A 24,128-nucleotide genomic window follows, 5' to 3' on the forward strand; every position below is an offset into this window, starting at 1 on the left:
AACATTATTCTGCTGTGTGACCTTCTGAGACCTTCTCTAAGGTTTTGGGCAGAATTTTGGGAGCCTTCTGGTGCTCAGCCAATACTTGGGACCTTAAGTCACTTCAGCCCTGGCTAACATGGACTCTGGCAAGTTTATGTGAGAGTCCATAGTATCTATTGTGTGGCAGGTAGGCTTTATTATGAGAAATAGAAAATCAGGACTATTTTAGCTAAGGCAATTATTTTTCTTTGATTTTAACTTGGAGGGAAGGAGATTCATTGAAAAGCTGGCTCACCTTGAAACTTTCTGAATCTCTTGAAGTGCAGTTATATCATCAAAGAAACTATCATGCTTGTGATGTAAAAAGAAAAGCAATATTCCTGTTCTTACTTCTAGGAATGGGTGGACAAGGAACTGCCAAGGAAGAGATATGTCACAATGGACTCAGGACTGCAACCTCTGAGATTGATGATCCTACATTACTCTTCCTCCTCCTGTGATGAAAATGATGCTATTTCTTATAAAAACCAACACTTAACAACTTGATTCTATGCTTGTACCTCACATGTTGGGATGAATAGATTTCTTTGCACACAAAGGATGATTTTTAAAATATTTCTGGGTAGGAAGAAGGAACGAGTTTGCTTTTTAAAATCTTCAAAAATTACTTCAGTAAAATGAGTGTTATGCATTATGACCTTTCCTGTTTCATGCTTTATTTATTTTCTCTCATCACTCATGATTCCTGCATAATTGAACAGGCTACAATTATTCCTCTGACAGAGCAGATCTGTGCAACACATACGTTATTGACTCAAAACTTCACTTGACACAGATCCTGATGTATCTCTCCATATAATATTAGTACTGTAAACTGTCTTGAAATTGTTATTTATTTATTTGCATCCCACCCTTATTATTTTTACAAATAACTCAAGACAGCACACATATCCAACACACCTTCCTCCACCTATATTGGTTTTGGCGCAATGGTTAAAATGCAGTGTTGCAGGCTAATTCTGCTGACTGCCGACTGCCAGCAGTTGGGCAGTTCAATCCTGATTGGCTCAAGGTTGACTTAGACTTTCATCTTTCTGAGGACAGTAAAATAAGGACCCAGATTGTTGGGGGCAATATGCTGACTCTGCAAACCACTTAGAGAGGGCTGTAAGGCCCTAGAAGTCTAAGTGCTATTGCTATTTTCCCCACAACAATCCTGTGAAGTGGATAGGGCTGAAAGAGAGTGACTGAGCCAAAGTCACCTAGCTAGCTTTCATGGCCAGTATGCTGCCTTCTAGCCTGGTGCCTTAATCGTGAGACCAAACAGGCTTTTCATGAAAATGTTAGGCTCCAAATCAAGAATGACACATGGTCATTTTTGCCAGTGAGTTCTTTATTGTTTCACACTCACAGACAAAATCTTTCCAAACTAAAAACTCTATTATCCACTTCTACATTGTAATCTATAAACTATTAGGGGCAGACTGTCTTCACTCATTTTTCTCTCATACATAATATCTGGACTGAATTGCCTCTTGTACCTCTGGAATACGGCCTCTCCCATTTTGGAATTTACCTCCTCACTGCATTCCAGCCCAGGTATTTTGGTTAGAAAATTGAGGATGGATGGCTTATCTGTGAGCTCAAATGGGCTAACAAGTACTTTTAAAAAATATTACCATATATACTTTTGGAAAAGCCCATCCATCAATAAGTTGAAACCAGTAATGTATTTGGGGGTGTATTTTGGCATCTAAAATTCTCAGCTTATTTGTGAATATATTCCCCAACCTGATATTCTCCAAAAGTATTGTGAATCTTGCGCTTGAAGCCCTAACACGTTCCTTGTTAACATTTGGTATTGCTTATGCCCTCTGGGGTTTATTAGGAGTAGCAATGCTGGTTATTAAATTTCTCTTCAAAGGGTTTCTAGAGATTGTCAGCAGTAGGAACCTACATGGTAGATGGTGAGTACAGTATGTGTACATTACATTAAGATTTTTCTTTGAACCAGCATCCAGAATGCCCCCTTGACATCCTTGTTTCTCAGGCTGTAGATCAGAGGATTGAGCATAGGAGTCAAAGCCCCGTATGCTAAGGATATGACCTTGTCCTTTTCAGAAACGGATTTGCCTTCGGGTCTCAGGTACATGATCATGATTGTTCCGTAAAAGACACTGACCACAGCAAGGTGAGAACTGCAGGTGGAGAAGGCTTTTCTACGTCCCTGGGTAGAGCTTATACATCGTATAGCCAGGCCTATGCGGATGTATGTCACCACTATGAAGCCAAAGGGAGGGAATAGTAGAAAGAGGCTGGAGATGTGCATAAAGAGCTCACTGACTGTGTTGGAACAAGCCAGTTTGAGTAAGGATTGCAGCTCACATGCAAAATGGTTGATGATGTGATGGCCACAGAAATCGGTGGGCTGCAAGAGCACATTGACCAGTGTCGTCATGAAGGCAATGGCCACTGACATGGCTATTAGATAAAAGCATAATCTCCAACTCATGATCTGCATGTAGTATAATGGCTGACATACAGCTGCCAAACGATCATATGCCATGACTGCCAAAACAATGCACTCTGCTACAACCAGAAATAATCCAATGTACATTTGGACCAAACATCTGGAGAAAGAAATTGTGGGCCTGTAAATGAAGCAGTTCACCAAGATCTCAGGAAGTGCATTGTTGGTAAGAATAAAGTCTATGGTGGAAAGGACACAAATGAAAAAATACATGGGGGTGTGAAGCCGGGCGTCAGCAATGCTCAACATGATTATGAGTCCATTGCCAAGAAAGCTAATGAGATACACCATCAAGAGGAACCAAAAGAGAACAATCTGAGCTCTGGGATGTTCTGATAATCCAATCAGAATGAATTTGGTCACCAGTGATTCATTTGAAGTTCCTACTATATTTTCTCTCATTCTCCCCTGCAGGAAAGAAAGAACGGTGTGATTACTGACTACATTCAGGAGAGATGCAATACCTTCACTTTAAATGTTTAGGCTGCCAAAACTATATAGAAAAAATAAAAATGTATCTGTCTGAAAACAGAATTTCTTTTAACCATGATTTATTGAATATAATTGTTGGATTCTCACATGCGTGGGTTCACACACTGCATTAAGGAGTATATCGTTTGCAAACTGCAGTGACTGCATAAAATGCTAAGCCAAAACTAAATAAGCTACTTTCTCTCTCATAGCTAGGTACTCAAAGCCAATCTCATATTGAAGATGGAGAAATCTCTTTCCAAAGGTAATAAAAGCAGCAAGCTGAAAGCAGTAGCTTCATCCCCATCCCAGTTACTGAAATCAAACAAAAATGTCCTGAGTCAACTCATTACAAGCAATGCTATAGTGCTCAGATAATTCACAAAGTAGAACCAGTGCTGATCGCAAGGACACCATCCTTTCCTCCTTGGATCTGACAGACCCCAAAAATGCTCTGTACATAGTAAGCAAGGTACATTGTAAGCAAGTACAATTTGTTGCAGGACACAGTGTTGTTACTAAACCTGAGGTATCTCTATTAAGGTATCAGCCTTAACTTCGTTTTTCTTTGCTTTATGCACTGATATTTTTTTTCTAATGATAATGCTTTGGAATTATTGTTAGTTAAATGACGATCAGAATTTCACCTAATGGCACCAGTTAATTCTTTGGGAGGGTGGAAATATTGGAGAAAATTATGTTTCTATTCCGAATAGAAAATAGGCTGATATTTTTATTAGGAAAATCTAACCACATACTAGGTAATCCATTCTCAAACTGTCCAGGACTCTTGTTTGTGCTGTACTAGAATCCAAAGGAGAGATTATAAAGCAAATTCCTGGCCTCTTCCCCGGGCTGTAATTTACCATAAAAGATGGAGATTGAGAATGGAAGTTGGTTAGAAACTAAATCTCACAAAAAGAAAAACATTCTTGGAATAAAAGGTAAAGAGAGAAGAGAGAGAGAAGAGTTAATATAGCAACAAGTCCAACCTTATCAAAAAGATAAGCATTAGAATAACCAGAAGACAATACAATTCATTTCAGCCACAGTTCCATTCTCATTCTTTTTTTCTTTTCTTTTTTTTTTTTTGCACCAGCCTTCTGTTTAATTGAAATTTACATCTAGACTTCCTTTTTCTGTCCCTCCTTTTTGAATTAGCCTTTATTCAGATGGATAATTTAAAGGTCATTCGTCCTATTTCTGTCTCAGATTCTTTATTCACATTTAGTAGCAAACATAAGACAAAGTCTTGCTTTGTCTGTAGATACATGTACACACAAATATAGATAATAATAATAATAATAATAATAATAATAATAATAATAATAATAATAATAATAATAAATAATTTTATTTGTATACCGCCCTTCTCCCGAAGGACTCAGGGCGGTGAACAGGGCAAACATATAAAAATAAAAAGATACAAAAGTTAAAAGAGAATTAAACAACTGCCCAGGCTAAAACAATAGGTAAAAATATTTACTACAAAAATAAAATCCCAACCCATCCCCCATCAGGCCAGGCCGGCTTATTCAAACAAATGAGTCTTCTGATCGCGCTGGAAGGAGCGAAGGTCGGGCGCCATCCGGAGCTCAACCAGCAACCGATTCACAAACACTCCCCCCCAACACATATGATAAAGTTTGGCGTCTGCATGTTGTGCTCATTTTATAGCAACTGCATATGATTGCCAACAGGGAAAGCTGCTTCTGAAGACATGGCTTCAAAGTATCCTGTCTGGATCAAGGTCCCCATGAATTCAAGATTTCTTTTACAGATTACAAACAGAGAACAACTATGTACTTAAATTGCCTTCTGTATTTGTCTTTTTAATTCTAAAGTTTTGCTTACCCAGTGTTCTTCCAGTGATAAATGGCCAAATATTTTTTTAATGTCTTGCAAAGTAACTGTGAAGAGCCAAGTGGGGAAAAAATGGTGCTATTTCCTTTCCAAGAAACTGGGGATTTGATGAAGTTTAGTTCTAGCATCATCCATTCCTACGATCTTTGCACTGTGTATTTTTACGAAAGGTAGTGTTCCTCATTGTGGTTGGTTTCACTCCTGAGTTACCGCTTGAGAAGAACAACAACCACTTGAAGGGGGCGGGGGGAATTAGCAGAAGGAGAATTTGTGAGATCTGTTCTTTGCTTTGGCGTTGAGAACAACACTGCCAGTTCCTTGAGGTAAAAGGTTTTTTTTAAATTCTTATCTTTTCCCCAGTGGGTAATAAATGGCATTTCTGCTGGAAGAAGGCCCAGATAAAATTCCAAGGGCAGATTTTTAATTGAATTTCGAGGGAATTTCTTGCCCATTAGGTTTAAAGTTGAAAAGATAAATTATTTCATTATGTAAGTTCAACGGTGCCATTCTTTTCCAGACAGACTGCTTTACAGAAAAAACAGTTTTTTAGCTTCTCAGAATTTTATAGCATAAAATGTCTGTGGAAGTCAGTGTTCTGGTGTCCTTCACAACCAAAAGAGAACCCAGAGGTGGGAGAATAGTTTGATGACCACATAGAAGGGGGCGGTCCCACAGGAACCTGGCCGAACCAATGGGAGACCCACCTTTGCTGACATGGAACCCTTCATTTCAGACCCACTCTCTTATTCACATCCATTTTCTCTACTTTGTAGAGTCTGAAGGTGGGATGGGATGATAGAAAATAGTCCAGAACAAACTGCTTAAAACTATCCTCAGGGTGCCTCAGCTGCAGATGGATGATGAGATACAAATAGTAGCGGCATGTGGATATATTCATTGGAGGTGGCTAATGGCCATTGTCACTCAAGGGCAAGGAGAATTCTGGATTTGTCATAGGAGGTATACAAATAATACTACTCAAACCAATCCTACTTTATAAATTTTAAATTACCTTTTTCTCCGTGTCTCATTTTCCCTCCCTTTCCTTCTACTCTCAGGCTTTCCTGAATGAGAATGATTATAGAACTTCATTTTAATCTGGATTCCCAACAAGGCAGAGCACCAAAGCAGCTTGGAGACCATCCTGGATGGTATCTTTGTCATTTATTTTTATTCTGAATGCCTCAGAGTAAACCATCCCTGTAAAGTCACGTGCTTCACATAGAGACGGACACTGAGCTGGGGTAAAGATGAGTTTATTCTGAACAGAACGAACTGGGGAAACAGGGAAGCCTGGTGTCTATTTGTACCTGCCCAGGTGGATGGCATCCAATCAGTTCAAACCTGGGCTTCCTGCCAGTGCAGGTGACAATGGGTGTAGATCCTGGCTTCCCACCAGGCTGACCATGCCTGGGGCTGTCAACAGCTTAAGTCATTAGGCTTATCCTGAGTGAGCAGTTATCGCCCGGAGCTGTCCAGCCCCTCTGCTGATCTGCACCATCAGCCTCCTTCTGTGCTGTCCTTTGTGTATGCTGGGAGGCATACACTGCAATCCCAATATAGCTGCTTTGCCATTTTCCCATCCCATTCCAGAAGGAAGTCAAGTTGCCCTAAATCTTGTTGCCCTTCAGTGTCCTGACCACTCACTTGGAACAAGTATATGATGTGCTGCTGACCATATAGTTTTAATGTGCAATTCTGAAGTTGAGATTGGGGGTCCTCAGGCTAAAATCCTAGACTCACCCAACACAATCCATTATCCAAGCTTCCTCAGAGCCTTCTGAACAGTTGCTTCCAATTCGAAGTCCCAAATTTGGAATTTGGTTATTTTAAAAGGCAGCCACTACAAAGGCAGAGGAATAGTGCAGCACTAAGCAGTTACCTTTTGAACGATTGCTACTTTTTGAACAATTGAAAGAAGAAATGAAGTATGTTCTCCTGCCATTCAAGTTCTACAATACCTTTCAATTGCAGGGCAGGAGCAAAGAGCAAGGGTCTGAATGGGGAGGACCAGACTTCAACTCAACCCTGGAAAGACAGAGTGACTTTGGGTTCTTGGCCACCCAGACTCAGATGATATTCCATCCTTGACTCTGGAGAGTGTGACAGCTCCCTAGACTGAGCTGGTGTGCAGTTTGGGTCCTTCTGAACCCATAGCTCCTGCTCAAGAACAGGTGGCAGCCATGGCTAGGGATGGGGGTGGGACTTTGCACAAATTTATCTAGTGTGCCAATTACATCCCTTCCTGGATTGCGAGGTCTTTCTCACGTTAACTCATGCCTTAGTCATCTTCCTTCAGATTACTGCAATGTGCTCCACATGGGGCTGTCCTTGAAGACCACCCAGAAGCTTCAATTGTTCCAGAATTTATTTATTTATTTATTTATTTATTTATTTACTTACTTACTTACTTACTTACTTACTTACTTACTTACTTACTTACTTATCAATAAATTGATATGCCACCTATCTTTCCTAGTGGCAACTCTAAGTGGCCTACAGACATAAAAATGAAATAAATTCTTCAAACTTTAAAACAATATTAACACTAAAATTGGTTTAAAATTGACAAGATGGTAAGGATCAAGTTGCACACAGGGAAGAGGTGGGATCTTATTTTAGTCCATTAACCACCTCCATTGGATTGTCAGAGCAAGGTCTTCAGGCCCTTTCAGAAGGCCAAAAGAGTGAGTGCGGATCTCACCTCAGGGCCAAATATTCCAGAGAATGTGAACCACCCCAGAAAAGGCTCTTCTCCTGGAGCCCACCTGCCGGAATTTATTGACTGATGGGGTCCGCAGCATGTCCCTTCTGCCAGTGAAGCAGTGGGCCGATCCCCTTGTGATGAGATGGTTCCTCAGGTAACTTGGTTCCATGCCACGAGCGGCTTTATGGTGATAACCAACATCTTGAATTGGATCTGGAAGCAAACTGGCAACCAGTGCAGCCCGCAGAGCAGTGGTGTAACATGGGCTACTTAGGGGACCCAGGAACTGTTTGCACAGATGCCATCTGCACCTGCTATAGTTTCAAAATACTCTTCAAAGAAGACTGTGTTACAATAGGCCAAGCATGAGATGACCAGGGTTTGACTGACTGAGTGCGGGTACTCAGGAAAGGACACAACTGGCATGCAGCACGTGGTTGTGCAAGGGGAGCCCTAGCCATGACTTCCACCTGTTCTTTGAGCAGGAATCACAAGTCCAGGAGAACTCTCAAACTGCAGACTGGGTCTGGCTGAGGCAGTATAACCCAATCTAGACCTAAAGATGCTAAAGTCCCCAGTCCTACACCTCCACACATTCAAAGCCATTTGATCTTACCAGGGTTCAGTCAAAGCCTGTTGTCCCCCATCCAAACCTTCACAGCTTCCAGGACCATGAGAGGGCAGCAATAGTATCACTTAGGTCACCAAGTATGACAATGTAAAGTATATAAGATTGATGTAGTGTGCATAGTGAAGGGAGCCCCTATGTTTATCCATGTAACACCTCTGTTGCACAAGCTGCATGGGCTTCCTGTTTCCTTCCTTCCTTTTAAAGCCTAATATGGCACAGGGCCAGGTTATTTGAAGGACCGTTTTCCATTAAGGAGATTTACTCATCTTTCCTACCAGGTTAGATAGGTAGGTACATTTCTAGTCCTTAAGCATTACCACATTATGGAATCTAGAAAGTGTTCTTTTTCCATGGCGGACCCTGCCGTATGGAACACTCTTCCCTCTGAGGTTTGGTAGGCCTCTACCCTCTAACTTCCATAAATCAGCCATTTGTGTTTGCTTATTATTTATCATTTATAAAATGCTTCTTGTGCTGAGCACCACCTAGAGGTTTTTGGGCACAACCTGGAATTCTGCGTATTCCATATTCTCAACATGGCGCGTCGAATAGAATCATTTTTAAAATCCACATTAACTTTGACTTTGTTGTATAACAAATATCCATGTCACTCAGGTCATATCCCTCTCACTCTGCAAACATTCTATTTCTCAGCAATATCTCTCATCCAAAGTAAACAGCAAGCTGCATAATACAGCAACAAATCAGCTAAACCCAATCCTCCTCTATTCTTTGCATCTGGTAGTGCCTTATATTTAACTTGCGGGGTTTTTTCCCCTGCCACACAAATTCAGATATATAATTCCATAATTGTTTAAATGGTGCATCAGAGGTCAAAACAGGTACTGTCTGGAACTTCATTAGATTTACAATGCTTTAATCAAGGAATCACCAAGAAAGAAACCAAATCCCTACCAAAACTGGTAGAGCAAGCTACTATATATGCAGTAAATAGGCAGAAGACCCCACTCTCAACTATAAAAATGGGGAGATTTTTGAGAGGGGAGATTTCACTGTTTTCAGCCAAATATGAGTTCTGTGTAAGGTATTGTACCATGGTTGAAACATCATTCAATGATAATGGGGAAAAGCTAATTTTTACTATCTACAATAAATAATTATGAATAACTGCCAGCTACAGGTGCCTCTGGATAATACACAGAGATGAACACTGATTTAATCTGATATCTTTTTTCCAACCAGTTTCCAAAAAGCTCCCTTCACATCCCTGTTTCTCAGGCTGTAAATTACAGGATTCAGCATAGGGGTCAGAGCTCCATAGACTATAGATAGGATCTTTCCCTTGTCAGAAACTGATTCTCTTTCCGGAACCATGTACATTATGATGATTGTCCCGTAAAAGACGCTGACAACAGCAAGGTGTGAGCTACAAGTGGAAAAGGCCTTTTTGTAACCCTGACTTGAGCGAATGTGCATTACAGCCCGGCCTATGCGACCATAAGTCACAACTATGAAGCCAAAGGGAGGGATTAAGAGAAAGAGGCTGGAAACATTCATCAAGATCTCACTGATATGTGAGTTGGAGCAACCCAGTTTGACAAAAGATTGTAGCTCACAGACAAAATGGTTGATTATGCGATGGCCACAGAAGTCAGTGGGCTGCAAAAGCCCATTGATCAAGGTAAACATGAAAGCAAGGGTCACGGACGTTGCTACCAGGGAACTGCATAATCGCCAACTCATCACCTGCACATAATGCAAGGGTTGGCATATAGCTGCAAAGCGATCATATGCCATGACTGCAAGGAGAACACACTCTGTTGAGACAAGCAGCAGTCCCAGATACATTTGAGACAAACATCTGGAGAACGTAATAGTGGGCCTGTAAATGAAGCAGTTGATGAGAACCTCAGGAACTACATTGTTGATGAGAATGAAGTCTATCAAGGAGAGGACACAAATAAAAAAATACATAGGAGTATGAAGCTGGGAGTCCATAATAATTAATGTGATGATGAGACCATTGCCAACAAAACTAATGAGGTATGCCATCAACAGGAACCAAAAGAAGATAACTTGGGCTCTCGGCTGGTCAGATAATCCAATTAAGACGAATACCGCTGCTACTGTTTCATTTGTTGATGCCATAGCAGCGTTAGATATTTCTGTCTCCTGTGGGGGAAAATGAACACTTTTTACAGGTGACCATAGAAGAAATTAATTGATAATCTCTGAAAGGGGGGAACATCTTCTTTATCTTTTCCTTTTTATTCAGTGATTGCAAATAAATATGGCCATAGGTTGCCATCAAACTCCCCATTATTCACAATGAAGATAAAGTATGCATGTTATATATAAACTGTTGTTCATTGATACAATACTCCAACCAAAAAAATATATATTCTAAAACCAGGATGAAGATATCCGATACATGTATTTATAGTACACATTAGATAATGCTCTGGATATTTTTGGGTGGGGATATCTCTAAGTTAAAGAAACTAGTGAGTGCAATGGGTGCATATAATACAATACATGTTGGATATAGGGTTTACTTAGAATCTGGGTAAAATATTCTAAGTTGTTCAGAAAAGCTGCAGATCTAATGATCAATACAAGTAAGTAAAACTCCAGTCCAGGTCAATTCTCCAGTCTGACCAGCTCTTGGGTTTTAGCTAATTAGAACAATTAGAACAATTCCAAAGAGTAGTAAGAGAGTAATATATTCTGAAAACATAGCTCAGGCTGAGTCTGTGCTGGACTGAGAACATAAGCTAGGCAGATCTTGAAAAATCACTGGGGCTGGAGGATGGACTAGGGTATGATTAAAATAAACCAGAGAAAACTGGCGACAAATGTTCATGGACACATCCATGAGCTGGGCTTCACCTACTGATAGTTATTGTCTTAGGCTTCATAGACCCAAGAAACTGGATACTAGGTTGATGCCTTAACAGAGGTCATCTATGATACACATTTACTGTACATTTCAAGAGAACACTGGTTTAATTGTTTTAAAGGTTTTGAAGTGATGAATGTGTGACAATGTGATAGTGATAAATAAATCACAATTTCTGTGAGTTGAATTGAGGCTAAAAGTCATTCTGTCATGGAATTTAGTGGATGCAAATCTGGGTGGTTCCTGGCCTGTAGAATATTGGAAGGATAAATATTATAGAATCAAATTAATATTCATTCTTCCATGAAAAAAATCTACACTGGAGTCAGACAGAGGGATGCTCTCACTTTGTAAAATATATGAAGTGAAGTGAGGAGTGATTCGTAGCATCCTGCATTAGCCTGGCCACCGTGACATATTGCATATTGATATGACTATTTCTACAAGCGGTAGAGAACCTGTTGCAAAGGGGGCCCTGTTGCTATTCTTTCAGACCACAATTCCAGATCTCAATTCTGGTTTTACTTTTTCCCCCCAACCAATTAAAAAAATCAATACACAAATGTCATAGATCTAAAAACCTCTTCCCAAATCTGAAGAGTTTGGCAGAGAAGACCTGCGGTTTGGTCCCCTCAGTTTGAATCTTAGGTGGTGCAAAAAGTCTGATGAGAAATTCATGAACTGACTTAATGCATTGTGGACAGGACTGTATTTCTTTGCAATATGTGGGCTGCCTCCTCTTCCTAAGCTTATCTGCTGTCTTTAGGCTTTTGTGGAGGATGTCACCTTTCCAGGGTTGGAAAAGAACCTGTTGCAGTCTAGTTATTTGTTTATAAAGAAGTTGGGTGGCCTTGTCCCTGGCTTCTGTTAAGTTATTTGCTGTCCCCAGTTACAGAGTGTTAATAAATAAATGATATTCAAAATGTAATAAAATGCAAGCCAAACTTGCAATTATGCTGAAATCATAAAAACTCATTTAGTTAGAAGGAACCTCATACTCAACAATATGAGGCTTACACTCAGGTATAGGTTTGTAGTAGCAAGCTTTCATACTTCTGTTGCAAATGTGGAATCATTTACCTAATATCAGTTTCAGCAAAGGTGACCTGAGATAAGATTCAGTTCTTTTGTAATATGTGCAATTTAGTCCAAATTACTTTTGAAGGAGAAGAAGATTAGGACTGATATACAAATATGTTTGCTGAGCAACATTATCAGTTATAAAGGAAAAACACTACCTATGGGGAAAATAATACAGATATTGATGTTCAGTATAGCAGATATTTTGAAAATAGGTTCATGGAAAAAAGTACTTACATGATCCATTCGTCATTTCTGCCCCAACAAAAGCTCTCTGCATTTCTAGAAAAAGGAGATGATGATTTTGATCCCAGCTATTCCTTAGTGAGTCACAAGCACTGTTACTGCTGATAATCTACCTGGAGTAAGAAGGGTTGGCCCAGAAGTGATTTAAGGACTGGACTCTGATTGAACTCCATGAGGAATCTCTTTACTCTCCAAGCTTAGTTGCTATTGTGCACTTTCCTGAACTTTAGGAACTGTGCAAAACTGGCCCGGTTTACCTTGCATCTACAGGTAGCAATGTGATAGGCATAGGACACAGAACCAAAGTTTGGCATGAATAAACATTCCAGTTTTCTCATCCTTCTTTGGCAAGGTCCATTGAAATTTATTATTAGAATTTTAAATACAATGAAAGTTTAAAGAACCAAAGGAAGAAGGAGGAGGAGAGGAGGAGGAGGAGATATAGAATTAGGACTTCTGCCCTTCTTTCTATATGAAATTACCATCTTACTGTTTATCCTCCACCTTTTTCTTACTTACTAATTCTCTTCCCTTTTTGCCCTTTTTAGTTCCCAAAACCATAAATCACAATTCAGGCTTTGTTGAACAAGTTCTTCTGAAGAGTGTCATCTGTCAGAACCATGACATACACGTAGTATATTAAAACCCTAGTATGTTTCTTTGAGTTCATTTACGATAGCCTGACACATTTTCATGTAAATTCAGCAATTATCACTTTGTGCATCTTGTAGTGGAAATGCTCTGATACTGCTTTGTCCTTGAGTCTTGATGTCAAACTTGTGTCCATGGATCCTTTAGCACAAAGTTTGCCCATTCATCCTATGTACAATCCAGAGGGACATATATCACATTGTTTATTAAAATGGTCATTGGTTTGCATAGGAGTTGAGTATATTGCTGGAAGACAATCACACAATAGCAGTTCATAATGAGGCAACTAGATTTATGGACATTACCATGTTGATAAATTTATTTCAACAGAGGCTGTCTTTAGGAACTCAATCCTGCAATTCTTAACCTTACTATAAGGTGTCATTCTAGTCACAGAATGTAGAAAATGGCTTAACAATCCCTAGCAGGTATTAGGGATGGTGGTTAGTATTATAGTCCCTTCCAGTTTTGTCAGATGCTTTTTTTATTGCTCAAGTCATTTACTGTGGGTATGTACTGTATATTTACTTATTAATTTTTAGGATTAGTAAAGGTGTGAACATGTATGTATAATTCTAATATGGATTCAGCCCAGGATGAGTAAAGAGGGAGGTGTTCCTCCTCCAGAGATCAATGTCTAAGGCCTTGGTCCTGGGTGGAAGAGGTAGAGTTAACTATTTTCTGTCCTTTCCAATCAGATGCATCTCATGGTATATACAAGGTCACTTTGTTTGCTGCTGTTTTCCATTTCTATTTCATGAAAAAATGTGTTCAGAAATAATTAATTGGGATAATAAATATTCTAGAATGAAGATCTTTGATGACATCTCTGACTGATCACAATTAGTTTCCTAACTTCATGGTTCACCCATCTGTTTAATGGTTCATATGGTTCATATCAATCTGTTTAATCATCTCCACTATTAGACCATTCGTGGTGTTGCTGATAGCTAAAAGAAAATGTCCTCCACCTCCAACAAAAAACTGAAACAGATCCAGAATCATTGAGAAAAGCCTAATTCAAGGACACAATTCTTCAACATCAGTTTTGCAGTACTCATAAACAGGATACAATTACCACAGTCATCTGATATCTATTTTGCCTATGATGGGGAGAATGGCTTTTAGCCTAAGAAAATTGTTGATGTCTGATTGTCACAAATTGTTCTCTAACACACATGAGGAACACACGCATTTTCAATTAGACCCAATTGCTATTAGGACCATACAAAGAAGGTGGAAGGAAATAATCTTTACAAACAGTTGGTAAATGCTATTGCCTCTGCATTGTACAATACAGGGGCCTTCAATCTATCCTGTCATTTTTTGTCTGATCAGTTTCCAAAAAGCTCCCTTCACATCCTTGTTTTTCAGGCTATAAATTATAGGATTCAGCATAGGAGTCAGAGCTCCATAGACTACAGAGAGGATCTTTTCCTTGTCAGAAATAGTTTTTCCTTGAGGCATCAAGTACATGATCATAATTGTACCATAAAACACACTGACTACAGCAAGATGGGAGCTACATGTAGAGAAGGCCTTCCTGCGACCATGGGATGAATGGATACGCAATACAGCATGACCTATTTTCCCATAAGTCATGGCTATGAAGCCAAATGGTGGGATTACAAGAGTGAAGGTGACAATTTGCATGAAGATCTCACTAATCTGCGTGTCAGAGCAAGCCAGTTTAAGGAAAGACTGCAATTCACATACAAAATGATTGATGACATATTGACCACAAAAGTTAGTGGGCTGCAATAGTGCATTGGTAAGGGTTGTCAGGGAAGGAAAGCCTACAGACATAGCCATCAGACAAATACATAATCTCCAACTCATGATCTGCATGTAGTGTAAGGGTTTGCATATAGCTGCAAAACGATCATAAGCCATGACAGCAAGGACAACACACTCTGTTGAGACAAGCAATAGACCCAGATACATTTGAGACAAACATCTGGAGAACGTAATAGTGGGCCTGTAAATGAAGCAGTTGATGAGAACCTCGGGAACTACATTGTTGATGAGAATGAAGTCTATCAAGGAGAGGACACAAATAAAAAAATACATAGGAGTATGAAGTTGGGGGTCCACAATAATTAATGTGATGATGAGGCCATTGCCAAGAAGACTAACAAGGTACACCATCAACAGGAGGCAAAAGAAGATAACCTGGGCTCTAGGTTGGTCAGATAATCCAATTAAGATGAATTCTGTTACTACTGTTTCATTGGTAGATGCCATAACAATATTATATACCTCTTCTTTCCTGCATGGAAGAAGGAATAAATTGTTAGAAGTGGCAAGTTAAAGAAGAGGTTAGATATTTCTGTTAATACATGAGATGGAGTAAATCAAGTCGACTCCTATAGTGGATATGTCTAATAGGATCCTCAATATAAGACTTAATTTCAACCCCTGAAAGCAATCCTACTTTATTCAATAGAAATTGATGGTGTTTTGATTAATAAAATTGGTGAAATTCAGCATTTCAGTCTCAACTGCTCTTACATTCAAGCAGTAAATGAAGATAGACAATTCTGCTTATTAAGGACCCAGATTGTTGGGGGCAATTAAGCTGACTTTGTAATAATGCCGCTTGGGGGGGTGGTGTATGAAAGCCCTAATAAGCAGGCATATACATAGAATGAAGGCTACTGCTAAGCTTGTAAGCCGCCCTGAGTCTTCGGAGAAGGGCGGGATATAAATGGAATTAAAATAAATAAATAAATAAAATAAAATAAATTAAGACAAATCTGAACAATTATATGGTGCTATATTTAGTACAAAAGCCAAACTCCCAAATTAGGTAACAGTTTTTCCTTACATATCCCCCTCCTTTTTTAAATAGCATATTTGGGCTATGAATTATAATTCATCAGGATCATTCTGCATATCAAGTTTCAAAATATTAATTATTTAGCAATTCCAGAAAAAAGTAAGCCTTAAATAGGTGATAACCTAATGAATGCTACTTTAAATATTGTTCAATAGTATTATTTTCTTGTCCTTAAGAGTCCTTAAGACTGTTTACATTTTAACAAAATAACAGAGTTGGAAGGGACCTTGGAGGTCTTCTAGTCCTGCTCATGCAGGAAACCCTATAATATTTCAGACAAATGGTTGTCCAATCTCTTCTTAAATACCTCCAGTGTCAGAGCATCCACAACTTCTGGAGGCAAGTGATTCCACTGATTAATTGTTCTAACTGTCAGGAAATTTCTCCTTAGTTCTAGGCGCTTCAAAAACATTCATGCATTTTGAAAGTTAGAAATTTTTAATGAAAAAAAAAAGATTTTTATGAAAAGAATAATAGTGAAGGAATCAACGCAGAATGTCAATGTATGTTCAGTTAGATACTGTATATCATATATACATCTGTGTCTGGAATTTCGGTCCAATCATTTCAGTTCTCTCAAAACAGCATGGAATTAGCAATATTTAAGTCTAATTTATTTATTTTTCTTTCTTGTAACAAGTTTATGTGATATAAAATAGAGAAATTACTCACAAAAATCTTACAGAATGGAAATGACCAATTGCAATTTTTGTTCAGCCTTTCAACTTAGTTTGAAACTTTCCCAGTTTTATTCAAATTTAGGGATTGTAAATTTTCCTCTTTAAATCCACATTTTCAAAAAATTACAGGATAAGCACAATTACCAAAATTTATATGCATTTGGACAGTGTAATGCTTTATTGAAATTTTTGATTGAAAATGACTGCATATACTCTGACACTCAACTTCTATTTTTTTAAAAAAAACAACTATAGAAATAGTTAAATTGCAAATCTATATTACTGGAAAAAATATCTCAAGTGACAGGAAAGTCTTGTCCCTCCATTCTGAGGACAGAGGAGAAAAAATGAATCCAGAAAATAATAGAGCTCTCCTGAATCAGAAAAGAACATGTCAGGCAATGTAATATAATACAACAGCCAAATAAATCCAATATCAGGAACCCCAATCCATCCCTTTTAGATGGAAAACATTTACAATAAAAACAGAAGGGGTTTATTTTACTTTCTACAATGCACAAGGTGATCTATGGGAGACTCAAAGCTATCTACTGTACACACAGCCCCAATGTCTAATGTGGTGAACTTAAGAGCTTAACACACACACACACACACACACACACACACACACACACACACACACACACAGAGGCAAGGAGATAGGCAGGCAGACAGATACAGAGAGAATGATGGAGGAAGAGGAGAGAGAGAGAGAAAGAAAGAGAGAGCAATCTCAGCTACTTGGAACATTTCAGAAAATAAATCCAGTAGCATCATCAGCTCTTACTTTACCTTACCACTACACCAAGGATGTTGAATTCAAAAGTCAGTACAAATAGATCTGGATCAGAAATCTCCCTTTGCTTCAGAATGCTGGCAGTGGATAAAAGCATTGGCATTTGGGCAGAAGTGATAGTCACAAAAGATTATGAGTGGGAAAGGTAAGGTGAGGTGTTAATGTTTATTATAGCAGATGTTTTCAAAAATAGGTTCATGGAGGAAAAAAAGTTATATGATCTGTTCTTAATTCCTGACCAAAAAAGCTCTCCACATTTGTAGTTAGAAAAGACAACAGTTTTGCTCCCAGCTACTCCCTGATTGCTGACAAGTTCCGTTACTGTTGATGGTCCACCTATAGTAAGACTGGCTGACCCAGAACTAATTCAAGGACTGGATTCTAAATGAACTCAGTGGAAAATCACATGCACTTTGCTTTTAAGTCCTATTTACTGTCTTTACAAACACCTCTGTTTTCATATGCATTAGCAGCATTGAGATGAGTATAATTCAGAGTTAAAAATACCTTACAAATCTCTCTACATATATATCATTATAACAGGATTCTGCTTAACAGAATTTTAAGCAGAATCAATGCTGAGCAAGGAAGAGACAGTACAGAGACCGTGTTGGTCATGCCTGTTGATGACCTTTGGAGAAACTGAGAGTTGGAAAAATCAGAGGCAATCAAAAATGGGGTATGTAATGAGCAACAGTTGTAGGTGGCCTGTTGTGGCTGCAAAACTTGAGCAGAGGTGATCAGATATCTGAAGCTATGTCAGGAGCAAGTAAATGCAGAAGTGACAGAGAAAAAGCAACAGATAATGAAGAGTTGGCATCTGCTAGGCAGTCTCTTGCTGTTAGTGAGTAGGAACATCAAGGGCTATGACGCCCAGGGTACCAGAGGCACAGAGTAGCAAGCCTTAATAGTCTCCTAGGAGAGATGGCTGGCATAGCAATTGGTTGGCAGTGGTAGCAGCTGGACTGATGTGCTGAGAATCCCAGCAGGGGAGGTTTACAATGGACCTGTTTAAGGCAGGTCTACTGGCTAACAAGTGGTATAGCAGTGGATTAAATCACTCAGTTGGACTTTGGCTGGGGAAGTCTTACAGAATTGACTGAGGAAGAATGTTGTCCTATTGGAAAGAGTTTGAGACTCTTGAGTCGCAAAAAAATAAAGAGGTTCTTTGGCAGTGTTAGTGCTGTGACTAACTCATTAGGTCCTTGTCCTTCCTACTTGGTTAAAGCAGTGGTTAATTCATTATTCAGTGTGGGTGTTGTCCCTCTTTCCGTAAAGGAGGGGGTGGTGTGTCTCCTCCTCAATAAACTATTATTACACCAACCAGTGTTAGATGGTTTTTAACCTGCCCCCATTTTCCTTCTTGAGAAAGTTTGTAGAAAGATTGCATTTGAGGATGACCATTTACTTATTTATTAAATTTGTGTGCCCAGTCATCTCAAATACATCACTCCAGGCAGCTACCAATTAAAATAAAAGAGAGCCAGTTTGGTCTAGTATTTAAGACACCAGGCTAAAAGCCAGGAGATTGGGAATTCTGTGGTAATTCCACTTTAGGCATGAAAGCTGGCTGGGAGACTCTGGGACAGTCACTCTCTCTCAGCCCAACTCACCTGACAGAGTTGTTGTGGGGAAAATAGGAAGAGAAAGAATATTAGCTGTGTTTGCTGCATATTATATGCTTTATTATAAGCATAATAAGAAAAATTAAAAACAGAAAGCAAAACTATAAATAACGTAAAACAGCTGTGAAGCAGCCAGACGTAATAGTCAACTGCTTTCCTAGTCTTGAGAAAAACTACCAAGAACGGGATGAGTCTCTTTGCAATAATCTCACCACACAATAAGTTTTGATTATGACCATTCTGTTTCTTGAATATGCATAAACTGCTATCGTAGTAGCTGATGTAGTTTTTAGTACTGGTAGTCTTTCTTTAGTGACTGCCTCATTTAGCAACTACAGTTACACTTACATCAGTGTCATTACAATAGTGACAGGTTTGCTGAGCAAAGAAAAGATGAAGTAAGATCCTAAGTGCAGTCACAGGTTCACTTAGGGACTTTTTCACTTAATGATCAAGCTGCTGGGCCTGGTTGCGGTCACTTAACAAGGATTGCCTATATTGATTTATACATTACTGGTATTACATGGGAAACAACAGGATTATTTATGACTCCCACTTTACACTAAACCCTGCTTTCACCAAGTATAATTCAAATAAAAAGATAATAAACATTATCTTAGCTTAAGGGTGAGCTAGCCTACTGAATGGCCTTTAATGAGCCTTTAATGAGTTTGTAGTCATATTGATTTTATTTTATTTCAAGTTCTAAAGAAGTTAGCACGACTAATGTTTTGCTTCAGCTAATTGTAATCATGGGATATGGTCTCAATGGAATCAAAGCAACAACATGGTATTCTTGTATGAAGTTTCTATAAGCTTATTAATTTAAATGTTTCCATAAAATCTATTCTTTACTCTGTTAAAAAAAATCTTTCCAAAGATTTAATCTCTTATTTTCTATTTTGAGGTACTCCTCCTACTTGTGAACTATAATGCAATTAAAGAACTAAACATACACCCTACTGATATCGGCATTTTGCTACATTTTTTCTTTTTATTTGTAATTCTACCAACATTTCAGAAAAATACTTCTTTTGATTTTTAATAGAGGCAGTGTTAATATGAATTACTTGTTTTACCTTTTGTGTGTTACCCCCAACCTTAAATTCCTAACAAAATTCTTAGGGCAATTTTAAACAGATGAGAACTATAACTAAGACAGAGTGCAATCTTAATGTGATTTTCTGTTATGTACTGGGCTTGTGGTGTTACACCATGTGTGTTGCTGGAGTGGCTAACAGCTCTCCAGTAACCTAGACAAGCTGTCTCCGGTCCTGTAATTGGCTAGCCCCAGGCGGCAAAAGTGGGTTCAAACCTATTGGCTGCCGCCTAAGGGCTGGTTGCAGCCCAAGTTTCAGTACAATTCTGGCAAGAATAAAGTATGTGTTATCTTGTACTTAGCTTCATGTCTTCCTTCCTGCACCCAAGAGCCCACGACTTAACAGTGGCAACAAAGGTGGGATCCTGCTTCGCCGATTACAGCTGAAGTCAACAAGGGGTTGGCAGCACATGCCAGAGGAAAGAGGCATTCCCCCCCTCTCTAGGCCAACTAATAAGCCACACTAGCGGCTGCGTGCTCAGCGGATGCATTCCCTGAGCCTAGAAGCAGGATCCGAAGATCTCAGGAATCTGAAGGAAGAATGCCGAAGGTCGGCAAATTAAGAGAGTTTGATGTGAAGCATCCGGAAGAATGGCTGTCTTACCTTTTGCAAGTAGAAAACTATCTGACAGCAAATCAAATTGTGGAGGAAGGCCTGAAGGCCGCCACGTTGCTTTGTGTGTGTGGCCCAGCAACTTTCGACCTAGCAGAGAATCTTTTCGCGCCAACATCCATCAAAGCAGTCTCATATGCAGACCTTAAGAAGAAGCTAACCGGGCACTTTGAGCCCAAGATGTCGGAGATGGCGTGGCGATTCAAATTCGACCAAAGAGTGCAGCTACCTGGGGAGACAGCTTCGAAGTTCATTGCAGGCCTAAGACAGGCCGCCCGCCTTTGCAAGTTCTCAAACTTAGAAGAACAACTAAGAGACCGGCTTGTCTGCAGCCTTCGGGACAGAACACTTCAGCAGAGACTGTTTGCTAGACCCAACTTAATGTTTTCTGAGGCACAGGATGAGGTGATGGCCGACAAAGCCGCCGGGGGCACAGTGTAGACTGTTCAGCCTACCAAACCTTCAAAAGTCGAAGAATAGGTCCATCTAGAGGTCGCCAAATGCACCGGAGAATCGTCAGAAGAAGAAGAACCTGAGATCAACAGACTTCAAAGGCAATCCAATGCACAAAACTGCAACAACCACCAGCAAGAGGACGGTTACAAGGCAGTTCTCTTACCAAGATATAAGGGGTGCAGAGGCAACTATCTTCACGCCAACTGCAGATTTCGCTCAGCCACGTATAGAGCTTGCAGAAGAACAGGCCACATCGTGGTGGTTTGCAGAGCCCACCAGAGAGACCGGCCACCTAAACACCAGTTGGAAGAACTGACTAGGAGATGTACTGGGGCCCAGGGTCCAGTTAGTGTGGAATTCTGCAGAAGCCGTAGAAGTGTTTGCCACACCGGGGCTCGACGCCCCCTCAAACCCAAACTTAAGCTCTTGGTAGAGCTACAAGGAGTTCCATGTAAGATGGAATTGGACTCCGGCTCTGCAGTCTCAATCATTTCACAAGACACATTTGACTTCATGTGTAGGCGCAGTAGCAATTGGACTAAACTAAAACCCTCAGATATCATTTTAACGGATTTTCAGAATGCTCACATTAAAGTTAAAGGTGAAGCCGCATTATTGGTAAAATTTAAAATTTAAAATTGGGGCACCTGGATGTAATAGTAGTAGGGGGCCAAAGAATGAGTCTTATTGGACTTGATTGGTTTGATGCCTTAGGTATTCAGATTACTGGCATAAACCGGACACAAACTGCAGGCCTCATGGCAGTATGCGAAGAATATGCAGATGTTTTTGATTCAACCCTAGGAACATACACAGGGCCACCTATTTCTTTTAAGTTAGATCCTAACATTGTTTCAATTAGAGTTAAACCTCGCAGGGTCCCCTTTGCCTTAAAGCAAAAAATTGATTCTGAAATCGATAAGCTTGTAGAACAGGGCGTGTTACAACCTGTTGATGGGGGGGGGAGTGGGAAACTCCTATTGTCATCTCACTAAAGTCCAACAAGGAAGTTTGCATTTGTGTTGATTATAAATGCACATTAAATAAGGCCCTCAAGCAACACGCTTACCTGGTTCCTGTAGTCAACCATATTTTAGCCTCCTTGCAAGGGGGAACCATTTTTTACTAAACTTGATTTAGCACAGGCCTATCAGTAATTGCCGGTTGATGAGGCCACAGACATGGCTCAAACGATCATGACTCGCAGAGGGGCGTTCAAAGTTGCATGCTTACAGTTTGGAGTCAGTGTTGCACCGGGTATTTTCCAAGGGATTATGGAATGTACACTTAAAGGAATCCAGGGTGTCTGCCCTTATTTCGATGATGTTCTTATTGCAGGGGAATCCCCAGAAGTGTTGACCAGAAGGCTCAGGGCTATTTTGCAGAGGCTTCGTGAAGCAGGCCTCAAATTTAAAAAAGAACAAGTGTAGTATTGGGGTTTCTGTGGGAACAGCCAGAATTTGGTCTCCCAAGAATTTGGTTTTTCACCTTTCAGCCTTTCCGTTCCTACCTAGTTGGGCCTCTCTGTAGCTTCAGTGTAGAGCACACTCTCCTGGCTGGGAGGGGGGCCTGGCATGTGGGAGGTTTGGGAAACGCTATTGTCGGGCCTGGCAAGCCCGACATACGGAGGGGCCGCGGAGCGGCCTGCCCGGGCCCGAAAATCACCGCCGGCGGCCGCGGAGCGCCCCGCCAGGCCCCAGAGTCAAGCGCCAGTGCCCGCATCTTCCTAGAAGGCCGGGACAACGCTCGGCCTTCTCCGCGCCTCAGCAACCGCCCGCCCAACGTCCGGGGAAGCCAAAAAGCAACCTACCGGCTTCCAGGGACTCCCGGCGGCTTCTTCCTCGCTCTTCCTCCCTCGGTGGCGCCTGGAACGGAGAGCAGCGACCACGAGGCATCGGCTGCAGCCTCCCAGCCTGGGGCCCACTTGCCAGCACATTCCACAGCGCCGCGCCGCTCTTGCCGACTCCCGGAAGTGATCAGCAAGTCGGGAGGGAGTGCGGTTGGCGTGCAAGGCCATGGAGCAGCCAGCTGACATTTGGGAGCTGGGGGGAAGGGCAAGGATGCCGTCGCAGAGCAAAAGACCAGAGGGCCAAGGAGCAACTCAAACGGCAGGACAAGGACGGGTGCCAGGAGGGTTCAAGGGGAGGTGGAGACTGCCGGCGAGTTGGGGAGGGGCTCGAGGCACAGCCCTCGTCGGACTGGAGAGACTGGAGAGATGAGGGGGAAAAGGAAAGTATGCGGAGCTCTGGGGGAAAGGAGGGTGGTTTGGGCTGGGGGGTGGCTTACCGGCTGCAATGGTGGTGGGGCGGGTGCCAAAGGGTGGATACTGTAGGGGGTGGTAGTTAAGTTAGGTGTGGGCGTGGTGGAATAATTAAGGGTGTGGTGGAGGGTGTTGCCGTTACTGGCTATTTAGCAGCGTTGATTGTGCTGTAAAATCAACGCTGACTTCATCAATCTTCGGGCTCTTGTTTATGAAGCAATAAACGTGGCTTAGAAGAACCAGCTCCCGTTCCGGTTTCATTTGTTTGGGTGAATCGTCGGACGGGCCCTGAAAGCTATGATAAAGACTTCACATACATCTTATGCTATCTTGTTTTTGTGTGATCTCATAAGCACCTGAGTATCCAATTATTTCTGTGTATCCTGTTTGTGTGAGACTGATGTAGTTTTTGTAATATTGGAGGTGAATAAAAGTTCAGCGGGCAGTGTGCTCTCCAGAGTTCTTTTGGAGACGAGGCTGCCCTGCTGGTTCAGGACAACTCTATCGACCCGGGTCTGAATTCCTTTCCCTTCGTCTGAATTTATTTTCCTTTCAGGTTTCATCAACAGAATTCTTGGGGTTCCGAATTGATGCTAACGGCATTCACCCCACTGATTCTAAAGTGAAGGCCATTAAGTTGGCTCCTAGGCCCAAATCAAAAGGAGAGCTTCAAGCATTTTTGGGTCTCCTAAATTTTTATCATACATTCCTATCGCATAAGGCAGCAATAGCAGAGCCC

At 40.7% G+C, this 24,128-nt stretch overlaps 3 protein-coding genes across 3 annotated transcripts; all 3 read right to left on the reverse strand.

Annotated features, from left to right (window-relative positions):
* Positions 1–1,969: 1,969 nt before the first annotated feature.
* Positions 1,970–5,030, reverse strand: LOC310633424 (olfactory receptor 13H1-like; the record flags this gene model as incomplete). Its single annotated transcript, XM_083351129.1, has 3 exons — positions 1,970–2,920; positions 4,838–4,893; positions 4,988–5,030. 3 exons carry the CDS (start codon positions 5,028–5,030, stop codon positions 1,970–1,972), a joined length of 1,050 nt encoding a protein of 349 aa, XP_083207255.1.
* Positions 5,031–9,360: 4,330 nt separating this feature from the next.
* Positions 9,361–10,293, reverse strand: LOC310633425 (olfactory receptor 13H1-like; the record flags this gene model as incomplete). Its single annotated transcript, XM_083351130.1, has 1 exon — positions 9,361–10,293. The coding sequence occupies one exon, from the start codon at positions 10,291–10,293 to the stop codon at positions 9,361–9,363; it is 933 nt and encodes a 310-aa protein (XP_083207256.1).
* A 4,039-nt stretch (positions 10,294–14,332) lies between these two features.
* LOC310633426 (olfactory receptor 13H1-like) lies at positions 14,333–15,265 on the reverse strand (the record flags this gene model as incomplete). Its single annotated transcript, XM_083351131.1, has 1 exon — positions 14,333–15,265. One exon carries the CDS (start codon positions 15,263–15,265, stop codon positions 14,333–14,335), a length of 933 nt encoding a protein of 310 aa, XP_083207257.1.
* Between the last annotated feature and the right edge of the window lie 8,863 nt (positions 15,266–24,128).

Source organism: Vipera ursinii (assembly GCF_947247035.1).
Source record: "Vipera ursinii genome assembly, chromosome: 2".
In the NCBI taxonomy this organism is placed as follows: domain Eukaryota; kingdom Metazoa; phylum Chordata; class Lepidosauria; order Squamata; family Viperidae; genus Vipera; species Vipera ursinii.